Source organism: Elgaria multicarinata, chromosome 9 (genome assembly GCF_023053635.1).
Source record: "Elgaria multicarinata webbii isolate HBS135686 ecotype San Diego chromosome 9, rElgMul1.1.pri, whole genome shotgun sequence".
NCBI lineage: Eukaryota > Metazoa > Chordata > Lepidosauria > Squamata > Anguidae > Elgaria > Elgaria multicarinata.
Window position 1 is genome coordinate 3,233,416 of NC_086179.1, and position 12,531 is coordinate 3,245,946.

At 51.4% G+C, this 12,531-nt stretch overlaps 1 protein-coding gene across 1 annotated transcript in view; it reads right to left on the minus strand.

The window, feature by feature from the left end:
• Positions 1-4,866, minus strand: part of CCDC136 (coiled-coil domain containing 136) — a 45,852-nt gene extending 40,986 nt beyond the window's left edge. The window contains exon 1 of the mRNA XM_063134497.1: positions 4,765-4,866. Coding sequence (XP_062990567.1) covers positions 4,765-4,825 — 61 coding nt within the window. The 5' untranslated portion in view covers positions 4,826-4,866. The remainder of the gene's footprint in view (positions 1-4,764) is intronic.
• Positions 4,867-12,531: the final 7,665 nt, after the last annotated feature.

The window sequence follows — 12,531 nt, forward strand, 5'->3', positions numbered from 1 at the left end:
TATTGTCTGCTTTGCTGGGCAAGGGCTCTCTAAGTTCCTGGCCAAGTCTGTCTTGTTTTCCTTCTAACTGGAGATACCAACAAGAACACTTGAGACCTTCCACCCATGGAGGCTTGTAGCTCCGATGCCAGAGGGGCGGTGAATCCGCTCTGAGTTTTAGTCAGAACTCTAAAGAGCAATCCATCTTCCTTTAGAGTCCTGACTGAAACTCAGAGCAGATTCACTGCCCCACTGGCATCAGAGCCACCAGCCTCTGCTGCCTTTCACACATGCACCGTCCGTCTTATACCACCACAGTTCCTTTCCTCAACACGCCCGCACCCACACAGTTCTGTGTTCGAGGCAGGGCGTCCAGACAACACAAGCCTCATTTAGTAGCACCCTCTGGATAAGATAGCTTCCGATTCTCTCTACATTTACTTGATTAATTCATTTGTTTCTGTTTCTAACCATGTATCTCCATTTAGATCACGCACTATACGGATGGCTGAACTCTGCAACCTGTATGGCATTAGGCAAATGAAGGAGATTTCCCTGTGTGTGCTGCACACATACTGGTTTCACATCATTTGTTGTGCTTCTGCTGCTAATGATGAATTTCCAAAGGCCATCTGGCCATCAAGGCCAGTGCTGTAGAGAATTCCGGCTCCAGGTTTTGGGGGCCCCGTGGACAAGACCCCCTCCGTGGGCACCCTCCCTCAGCGGATCTACCTTCTCCAGTGGAGGCTGGTGGGTCCAAAGTCAGTGGAGCTGAAAGAATCCGCTCTGGGTTTCAGTCAGGACTCTAAAGGAGCTCTCTGAGGTGCTGAACCTGTTTTGAGGACTGGGTTCAGCACCTTGGAGAGCAACTTTAGAATTCCAACGGTTTCTGAGTGGAATTCAGATTGAATTTACAGCCCCACTGACGGAGTCACCAGCTGCCACTGCTTCTCACCACCACGGTCACCTGCTGCTCTTGTTCCTTCTCCTCTGTCTTGTCATTGCTACTTCTTGATTGCTTGGCAGGCAGGCAGCGCAAGAGGCAGGTGAACGAGCACGGTGCCGTGGGGAAGGGGAAGAGCAGCTGCAGGAGGGCTCCGGTCAGTGGGCCCCAATTGGGGTGTGGCTCTTGACAGGTGGCCAACCATGCCTGACCCTGACACCAGTCCTGAACCTTGACTGTCTCTCAAAGGTTCAGGCCCTGGTTAGGCCTCATCTTGAGTATTGCGTCCAGTTCTGGGCTCCACGATTCAAGAAGGACGCAGACAAGCTGGAGGGGGTTCAGAGGAGGGCAACCAGGATGATCAGGGGTCTGGAAACAAAGCCCTATGAAGAGAGACTGAAAGAACTGGGCATGTTTAGCCTGGAGAAGAGAAGATGGAGGGGAGACATGAGAGCACTCTTCAAATACTCAAAAGGTTGTCCCACAGAGGAGGGCCAGGATCTCTTCTCGATCCTCCCAGAGTGCAGGACACGGAATAACGGGCTCAAGTTAAAGGAAGCCAGATTCCAGCTGGACATCAGGAAAAACTTCCTGACTGTTAGAGCAGTACAACAATGGAATCAGTGACCTAGGGAGGTTGTGGGCTCTCCCACCCTAGAGGCCTTCAAGAGGCCGCTGGACAACCATCTGTCAGGGATGCATTCGGGTGGATTCCTGCATTGAGCAGGGGGTTGGACTCGATGGCCTTATAGGCCCCTTCCTACTGTACTATTCTATGATTCTTCCTCAGGCCGCCTATCCAAGATCCATTTCAGCTGGCCACAGCAGAGGTTCAGCCTGGAACTGCCGTATGGAAACCCTACGCCTTGCCAGAGGTCTAGGAGTCCTCTCCAAGAGCTGTACAGAGCACTGAAGCCCCATCACCTGGTCCCTGTAAATCTTGCTTCCTGTCTCCCCTCTCACCCCCTACTACAAGCTTCACAGTCTTTGTCCACAAACCACATCTGGCTTAAAAACGCACAGCTCCTGTCAAAAATGGCAGCCACGGCTTCTTCTTGATCTGTAACATCCAGTGCGGCCTTCCCAAACTTGGAGCCTTCCATATGTGTTGGGACGACCGCTCGCAGCAATCCCCAGACAACACAAATGGAGAGCCTCAGGCAGGGGAAGGCTGACCTAGTGTGACTTACCTTGTATCACTATGTCACAATATTCCATTTTACCCCCTCCACGGGATGCTGTAACTCCACGAGGCAAGGGAAATTGTACCAGATCTCACAGAGGGGATGAAGCGGGAAATCAGACGCACCACTGCCATTTTCAGTGGCAGCCATGCGGTCAGCACAGCAACAGCCCACACTTTGAAAGCTGAAATCTAATACGAGCAAGTATCCCGCGATGTCAGTGGGACTTACCTCCTTGTAAAGATGCATGGATCTGTTTGCATGGCTGCAGACCGATACACACTTATAGAATCATAGAATAGCAGAGTAGGAAGGGGCCTACAAAGCCATCGAGTCCAACCCCCTACTCAATGCAGGAATCCACCCTAAAGCATCCCTGACAGATGGTTGTCCAGCTGCCTCTTGAAGGCCTCTAGGGTGGGAGAGCCCACAACCTCACCAGGCAACTGATTCCATTGTCGTACTGTTCTTAATAGTCAGGAAGTTTTTCCTGATGTCCAGCCGGAATCTTGTTTGGGAATATGGCCCCTTAAACTTATTTTCTTGGAACCCATGTTCCCCCCGCCCCAGTCATGGCTAATAGCAGCTTTGGGGGAGAGATTTTGGTCAGGGAAATGATAGGGGAAATTTTGAATCCTTGTACTTGCAGTTCCGTCAGCTCTGATTCCATTTGGGGCTTCCTGCACCAGCTTTTATGCAAAGCAAAAGACATCAAGAGATCCAATCACAGACCTCCTGCATCTAGATTGGCTTTCAGGATTCTGGTTTCTGTGTCGAAGTACGAAAATTCTACTTACACTTTTGCGGTCCCAGTTTCTGCACAGAGACACACAGAGATTTCTGCACTAGAATGGTGTGATCAAAGAATCCTCTCAATTCAGTTTTTAACCTGCTGTACCCACAACAGCATAAGGCAGCACAACACAGAATCTTTAAAGCACAGGAGTCTTGCTAAAGAGCTTCCTCTTGATAGGTATTGCATAGGTCACATTATACCTGCCAAGCAAATCCACTACCTGCACACACACACACACACACACACACACACCAAGGTTTTCTTCTTCTTCAGGTCTGTCTTTTCTCTATGCAGCTTGCAAGTCTAGAATAAGACAAAGAACCCCATGACTCCCTTGCTGGATCAGACCAAAACTTTGTCTAGCCCAGCATACTGTCTCCAAGTGGGGACAGCCAAACATCCACAAGCAGTGCGTAAAGCAAGGGCCTTTCCCCTCTTGTTTGGCTCCAAAACCTGGGATTTAGAAGAATGCTGGCTATGAACCTGGAGGTTCCGCTTGGCTACCATGAATCGAGTGAATTTAGAAACTGGTCTCGTCCAGACCTGAGCCTCGGCTCAGATTAAGCCCCAGAGGAGAAAGATGTCTAGCAAAGGCAGGGGCGGGGGAACGGGACTAGAATACTGGATCCTTGAATTTACTCTGGAGTGGAGAAGCCAAGGCCAGGACGCCTGGGTTCCAATAGAGAAAAGATGAACTCGGTTGGGGTGTGTGTGTGCTGTTGTTGTTGGGTTTGTCAGTGAAGCTGGGAACTCGGATTTCTCCATATTGTGGGGCAGATGCTGCAGAGCGTGAGGAGGGGGTAAAATCCTTGTGTGGAGGGGAGGCGGGGAGGCCCAGGGCTTCTCTCCTTGCCTGGCTCCACTGCATTAACCTTCCCTTTCCATTTCTTCCAAATGGGAGACCTTCTTTCTGCATAGCTCCCCCCACTCCTTCCCTCCCAAATCTCCAACGACTGCGTCCCAACTCTCTCCTGGAGCTTGCTAAATGTGCATTACATAACTGGGTCATTTGCCATTTGGAAAAGGAGAGTGCAAGTGTGTGTGTGCAAGTGTGTGTGTGCATGTGTGTGTTGGGGGGGGAATGACAATCCCACTGGCAACATGGAGAAACCATTCTTTGGCTGAAGCTTCCATGGGTACATTTAAGGGAAGACGGGGGTGGGGGGTGGGAATCCCATATCTAATGGAGCAGGGAATTCTTTCTGCTTCTGTGAGTGCTCAGAAAAGAAGAGAGCAGCATCCCTCGACCTTACAGTGTGTCGGATTACAGCACCTATCATCTTTGGAGTCATAGAATCATAGGATAGTAGAGTTGGGCAGGGAGCCTATAAGGCCATCGAGTCCAACCCCCTGCTCAGCGCAGGAATCATTGCTTTCCAGCCCAGAAATACTGAGAGGCAGGAGCCTCTGGCCCAACCTGGCACCCTCCAGATGGTTTGGACTACATCTCCCAGCATCCCCCATCCAACCCATCCGGAGGGCCCCAGGTGGGGGAGAAGGCTGGTATGAAAGCGCCTGCCAGATGACATCATCCCTATGATGTCATCAACACAAGGTGGGTGGGGAGGGGCCCAGAGAACGGCTTGCGGGGACGAGGGTGGGGTTTTTTTTTTTTTTTTCTTGAAATGCATCCTGACGGTGGGGCAAGAGAAGAGACAACGTTGCCCTCTGCGATGGGGAATGGGGAAGGGCAGCTACAGAGCAGGGGACCAAGACGGAGGGAGAGAAAGCGGGGGCTGGGGGGAGCAGGAAGGCTGGGCTGGGTCATGCAAGGTAGGATGGAGGGGAAGGAAATGGGGTGCAGGAGGGGGGTCTTTTGCAGGAGAGGGGGTGCGCTGGCTGCATCCCCCCCCCCCACTGACCTGTTCTTTCCTTCCTCCTCCCCGGTGGGGGCGGCGGCAGCTGCATCCCGACCGCTTCCATGGCCGCTCCTCCTGGAGCAAGCAGCAGACAGAAGGGAGGGGGGAGGCGGGGAGGGGAGAGGAGGGGGGAGGCGGAGGAGGAGCAGGCTGGGCCCACCCCCGGGCTGGCAGGAGACGCGCGCCCCCAGCCACGGTTTGGCAGCTGTGCAGGCGGAGGCCGGCGCAAGCACACACAGCCCCGCAGGGATGCGGGCGCCCAGGCGCACGCACGCACGCACCTGGGACAGGTGAGGCTGCCTGCCAGCGCCATGCGCCCAAAGCGGCAGCCCCAGGGGCCTGCGCGGTTCTGGCAGGGGGCAGCTCTGCTCACACCCAGCCCAGCGCAAACGGATGTCGCCGGCCGGGGAAGGTCCATGACCCCCGTTCTCTTCCAGCGCGGCATCCAGGCATCCCTCAAACCCAGGTGCGCAGGGCATAAAACGCACGTCCAGCGCTCCAGATGGCCGAGCGCGCCTATCCCGACACCCGTGCGCACGCCTGTTCACAGGCACAGACAGATGCTTGGAGCGCACGCACGCACACACACACACACACGCGCGCGCGCGCACACCCCCCACATCAGCGGACGTGCAGACTCAGCACCGCCTAGATCAGGGGTGTGGAAGCCCAGAGGGCCCCGCCCCCTTCCCCCAACCAGTCCGTTCAACCAGTTGCTTGCTGGTTGAACGGACTGGGCACATCTGCCACTTTTGGGAACATCATAGCATCATAGAATAGCAAAGTAGGAAGGGACCTACAAGGCCATCGAGTCCAACCCCCTGCTCAATGCAGGAATCCACCCTAAAGCGTCCCTGACAGGTGGTTGTCCAGCTGCCTCTTGAAGGCTTCTAGGGTGGGAGAGCCCACAACCTCCCTAGGTCACTGGTTCCATTGTCATACTGCTCTAACAGTCAGGAAGTTTTTCCTGATGTCCAGCCGGAATCTCTTCCTTTAACTTGAGCCCATGATTCCGTGTCCTGCACTCTGGGAGGATCGAGAAGAGATCCTGGCCTTCCTCTGTTTTACCTGTTTCATGAGGTGCGGGTGGCGAGGGGAGGCAGGGAAAAAGGCCCACCAAAGATCAAGAGCAACAAATATCCCATAGATCTTCTCCGTTATTTGATAGAAAAGAAAAATAATGCCCTGGCCATTAGGAAACCGGCTCAATCGTCCAGCCTCATTCACGGAACTCTATTGGGGTCCAGATGACGTCGCCGTCTTCCATTGGTAACTCTCCCTCCTTTTCTTCCTCTCTCTCTTATTTTTCTTTCCACAAATAATCCGTCAAGAGGGAAAGTCTGAAGAGCAGCAGGAGGCGCTGGCCATCTTCTTTTGAACAAATTGGTGTTGTAATAATAATAATAATAAAATTTATTTCTTACCCGCCTCTCCGTTTGCATTGAGGCAGGGAACAACAAGTATAACATACATAAAACTGAATTAAAAACATAGTATACATTATTAAAACATCCTAACGTTCGGTACTGGCTTTTATGTTTCTTCAGGTAATATGTGGCCATTCAGTGTTGCACGGACCCGGTAGAGGCTGGTGGCTCCAATGTCAGACGGGCGGTGAATCCGCTCCAGGTTTTAGTCCGAACCAATCAGAACGCTAAAGGGCTGAAACCCAAAGCGAATTACCGCCCCACTGACATTGGGTCCACCAGCCTCCACTGCATGTCCCCATGCATGTGCAGCTCCGCAAGTGGGCAGTTTTGCAGTGGGCATGTTGATAACTGTCGATGTCACTTGTCTGTGATCTCAAAAGGATTTGTGTCCTGAAAGGTGAGATCTAAATAACTGCAATAAACAAACATCACACTGACAACAACGGTCCGCATAGTTAAAGCAACGGTATTCCCCGTAGTAACCTATGGCTGCGAGAGCTGGACCATAAGGAAGGCTGAGCGAAGGAAGATAGATGCTTTTGAACTGTGGTGTTGGAGGAAAATTCTGAGAGTGCCTTGGACTGCAAGAAGATCCAACCAGGCCAGACTCCAGGAAATAAAGCCAGACTGCTCACTTGAGGGAATGGTATTAAAAGCAAAACTGAAGTACTTTGGCCGCATAATGAAAAGACAGGATACCCTGGAGAAGAGGCTGATGCTAGGGAAAGTGGAAGGCAAAAGGAAGAGGGGCCGACCAAGGGCAAGATGGAGGGATGATATTCTGGAGGTGACAGACTTGACCTTGGGGGAGCTAGGGGTGGCGACGGGCAACAGAAAGCTCTGGCGTGGGCTGGTCCATGAAGTCACGAAGAGTCGGAAGCGACTGAACGAATAAACAACAATAAACAAACACACAAACAAAGAAATAATACCAGCTTGATGGGTAACCAGGGCTCAAATAATCATTGCGTTTCCACAGCGGTGCAAAGCTGCTTGCTCAGTAGCCTTCGGTGGCTGCAATTTGCCCCCAAAGCAGCAGTTTGCAGTAAACGGCAGCACCTTCAAGGGCAAAGGTCGCAGCTCCAATGCGCCGTCGTCAAGATGACCCCCTGGACCAAAGAGCACATCAAATCGAGGTGGCCTTCCAGCAGTAAGCTGGCAGGAGAAGGCTTGGACAGATCTGAGGGGGCGTTGTTTGCTTGTGGGGACGCCGAATGACATTTATAGGATGCAACAGGCATCGTCAAAACATTGCCCGCGCCATGTTGCTCAGGAATGCCTGATCATAGAATCATAGAATCATAGAATAGCAGAGTTGGAAGGGGCCTACAAGGCCATCGAGTCCAACCCCTGCTCAATGCAGGAATCCACCCTAAAGCATCCCTGACAGGTGGTTCTCCATCTGCCTCTTGAATGCCTCTAGTGTGGGAGAGCCCACAACCTCCCTAGGTAACTGATTCCATTGTCGTACTGCTCTAACAGTCAGGAAGTTTTTCCTGATTTCCAGCTGGAATCTGGCTTCCTTTATCTTGAGCCCGTTATTCCGTGTCCTGCACTCTGGGAGGATCGAGGAGAGATCCTGGCCCTCCTTTGTGTGACAACCTTTTAAGTATTTGAAGAGTGCTCTCATGTCTCCCCTCAATCTTCTCTCCTCCAGGCTAAACATGCCCAGTTCTTTCAGTCTCTCTTCATAGGGCTTTGTTTCCAGACCCCTGATCATCCTGGTTGCCCTCCTCTGAACACGCTCCAGCTTGTCTGCATCCTTCTTGAATTGTGGAGCCCAGAACTGGACGCAATACTCTAGATGAGGCCTAACCAGGGCCGAATAGAGAGGAACCAGTACCTCCCGTGATTTGGAAGCTATACTTCTATTAATGCAGATCCTGACTTTGTCTTTTATATATTTATTTATTTGTAACATTTATATACCTTCGAATATAACAGAATCTCTCAGCAGTCCACCACATTAAAATACAATACTATAAACACAGCGTTAAAACACAGCGTAAGAACGTTTCCAGCTACAGTAAAGGAGCAGGGGCACAATGAGTTTGCTTACGGCCCGGAGAAAGCCCTGGCTGAAGACTTCTTTAGATGTCTTCCAGAGGCGTCTAAAAGATGCCACATTTTCATCCGCTTGAATTGCATCAGGCTCAGCCCTGGGAGTGCTCAGACCGCCTCAGCTTGGTGATTACCCAAATCCCAGAGGGGAAGTGGAGGAGAGTTTGGGGGTAATCAGTTTGCCCTTAATCCCCTCTCTATCTCTCAGCCCCACCCCTGGGTCAAGGGGCTGGAGCAATCGCCTCGCCTTAAGCCGCTTTCGCCTGCTCATCCTTCCCGGGGTGGGGCTGTTATCCCTCGCGCTTCCCCAGGGCAGAGAAGTCCCCGGGCCAGGCTCCGATTTGCCCTCAGGAACAACAGCTCGGGGGTCAGAAACCCCAGCAGTGCCGAAGGAGTGAGAAATGGGCACCAGCCTGGGGCAGGGAGGCAATGGGCCAAGGAGGGGAGGGGAGGTTGCATTTGGTCCCCCAACTGTAACAGAGGGAGGTCTCCAGGCGCTGCACGTCTCCCAAATGGACCACGAGGCACACCTGCAAGCACAGGAATGCAACAGGAGTCCCCACCCACCCAGGAGACAGTCCCTACTGGGCTGTTCTCTTAGTCGGGACAGGACTTGAGTGTAGGTCGTTGGCGAGGGAGACAGCCCCTGCGCTATGATCGGGAGGTAGGGGGAACTGGAGCTAAGGTTGCCAGCTTTTCAGCTGGCCTGTGCAACTATGCCTTTTTTTTTTAACAGTGGCTTCATGTTCAGAGCTTAGCAAAGCGATATGTTTTCCCCGTTCACCTGCTGATCTCTGGATATCAAGCTGCTGTTTATTTATTTAATTATTTACTAATTTATTTATTACACTTATATGCCGCCCCCATAGCCATGGCTCTCTGGGCGGTTTACAGAAATTCCAAAATTGAGATAAAAACAAGTATACAAAATTAAAAATTCTAAAACACAGAACATACACACATAAAGCATTAAAAACCGTTAAACTAAACATGTGGGTGATTAAGATGTGCCGCCATATGCCTGGGCAAAGAGGAAAGTCTTAACCTGGCACCGGAAAGATAGCAGCGTTGGCGCCAGGCGAGCCTCGTCAGGGAGATCGTTCCACAGTCTGGGGGCCACCACCGAAAAGGCCCTGTCCCTGTTGCCACACTCCGAGCCTCTCTCGGAGTAGGCACCCAGAGGAGGGCCTTAGATGTTGAATGTAGTGACCGGGTAGATTCACGTCGGGAGAGGCGTTCCATCAGGTGTTGTGGTCCCAAGCCTTGTAAGGCTTTATAGGTCAAAACCAGCACCTTTTATTGGGCTCAGAAACATTTTTTCATTTATTTATTTTATTTAAGGATTTTTATGCCGCCATTCAGCCAAAAAAGGCTCTCACGGCGGAAACATACAGGCAGCCAGTGCAAGCGGACCAGAGCAGGTGTTATACAGTCGAACCTTCTGGTTCCCGAAATCAATCTGGCCACTGCATTTTGCATGAGCTGCAGCTTCTGAACCACCTTCAAAGGCAGCCCTACGTAGAGGGCATTGCAGTAATCTAACTTGGAGGTTACCAGAGCATGGACAACTGAAGCCAGGTTATCCCTGTCCAGATAGGGGCGTAGCTGGGCCACCAACCGGAGTTTGTAGAAGGCACTCCGTGCCACCGAGGTCATCTGAGCCTCAGGTGACAATGATGGATCTAAAAGAACCCCCAAGCTACGAACCTGCTCCTTCAGGGTAAGTGCAATCCCATCCAGAACTGTTAATGGCACAAGAACAGACCAGGCTAGTTTTTGCTGGTCAGTTGGCAACCCTGCTGAGGAACAATAACATGAGGGTCAAGCAAGCAAGTACGGTGGTCATCCAGACAGAAATCAGTCAGAATTCCTAAGGTGAGCCTCAACAGGAACTTGTTATAAAGGGCTGCTCGTCCAATCACAAGCTGGTGGGCATCGAAGGCCAATCAGAGCTCAAGAAACACAATAACCTGCCTTGATAGTCAAAGAGGCCAATGGCGTACATCAGCTGTCTGTGAGGACCTGCTTTCGCCCTTGATGGACTCAGGCCCAAGGCACTTCCTGTTAATTATTTCAGAAATCCTGTTGATTTAGGGCAGCCTTTCCCAACCTAGTGTTCTCCAGACATGTTGAGCTACAAGGGCCTATGGGGGCCATGCTGGTTGGGGATGATGGGAGTTGTTGGACAACACATCTGAGGGCACCTAGTTGAGAACGTTGATTTTTTTTAGGGTTTAATCCAGAAGGGCGTGCCTCCTTGAGGCATTCTGGGAAATAAAATGGCAGCCTTGGTCCATTGTAAAATGGCTTCCTTGTCAGGTTTGGCCTCAAACAATGGCACCAGTGGAATAATCCCTCCCCTGGCACTCTTTTATGAAATAAATGTCCCCTGGGCGCCCACAGAAGAACAGGCCAGAAGATGGTGGAGGAGAATGCACAGCCGTGGTGGTTGTGAAAGACCAAGCTGACAACTCTCGCCATGTCCCTGACCTCGTTACCCACTTGTGAAAAGCCGCCCAACGAAAGGAAATGGGATTGACCCAATTGGATTACTGGGCCATGGTTTCCTCTCTGAACATCCCTCCACATGCTTCCCTGTGGCCTGGTGCCACCATGTGCCTGCCCTACCACACAGAAACACGGGCCCCTTCACTGACTTATCCATGGGCTGGCCGTCCGCTGCCTTTGTCCCCCAAGGTCACACGCAAAAGCAAGCTTCTCCGGGTGTTCTCTGGAGTTAAGGAACCTGTCGCTGGCCGGGTGTCTACAGCCACACCCGGAGGGTGAAGCGAGGGCACCAGAGGCAGCCGGCCATGGAGGGAAGGATTTGTTGGCTCTAAAAAAAACTCTGCAAAAATCTCAGTACTTGTAACTCAGCACTGGAAGTGAGGGGGACAGTAACAGTATCACCAATCTGGACCATTGTCATAGAATCATAGAATCAAAGAATAGCAGAGTTGGAAGGGGCCTACAAGGCCATCGAGTCCAACCCCCTGCTCAATGCAAGAATCCACCCTAAAGCAACCCTGACAGATGGTTGTCCAGCTGCCTCTTGAATGCCTCTAGGGTGGGAGAGGCCACCACCTCCCTAGGGAACTGATTCCATTGTCGTACTGCTCTAACAGTCAGGAAGTTTTTCCTGATGTCCAGCCGGAATCTGGCTTCCTTTAACTTGAGCCCGTTATTCCATGTCCTGCACTCTGGGAGGATGGAGAAGAGATCCTGGCCCTCCTCTGTGGGACAACCTTTTAAGTACTTGAAGAGTGCTCTCATGTCTCCCCTCAATCTTCTCTTCTCCAGGCTAAACATGCCCAGTTTTTATTTATTTTTATTTATTTATTTATTTGTTACATTTTTATACCGCCCAATAGCCGAAGCTCTCTGGGCGGTTCACAAAAATTAAAACCACAAAAAACATCCAACAGGTTAAAAACACAATTATGAAATACAGTATAAAAAGCGCAACCAGGAGAAAACCACACAGCAAAATTGATATAAGATTAAAATACAGAGTTAAAACAGTAAGATTTAAATTTAAGTTAAAATTAAGTGTTAAAATACTGAGTGAATAAAAAGGTCTTCAGCTGGCGACGAAAGCAGTACAGTGTAGGCGCCAGGCGGACCTCTCTGGGGAGCTCGTTCCACAACCGGGGTGCCACAGCGGAGAAGGCCCTCCTTCTAGTAGCCACCTGCCTCACTTCCTTTGGCAGGGGCTCACGGAGAAGGGCTCCTGTAGATGATCTTAAGGTCCGGGTAGGTACATATGGGAGGAGGCATTCCTTCAGATAACCTGGCCCCAAACCATTTAGGGCTTTAAATGTCAATACCAGCACTTTGAATCCGGCCCGGACCTGGACTGGCAGCCAATGAAGCTGGAAAATGACTGGCGTAATGTGATCTCGCTGGCCAGTCCCTGTTAGTAAACGGGCTGCCCTGTTTTGTACCAGCTGACGCTTCCAGACCACTTTCAAAGGCAGCCCCACGTATAACGCATTGCAGTAATCCAAGCGAGAGGTTATCAGAGCATGGATAACTGTAGCTAGGCCATCTCTGTCCAGATAAGGGCATAGTTCTTTCAGTCTCTCTTCACCCTAAGCGGAGGCCAGTAATCAAAGCACTGATTACAAGGCAGGAATGTAGGTGTCATGTCTAACCTTACTGCCCCTGTTTTGGGAAAATATGTTTCAGGTAATCAATCAGACTCAGATTCGGAAATAGAGGAGGCGGTGCCAGACACCAGCCAGCCTGGACCAGTGGGGGAGGAAGCTCCCACAGGCGA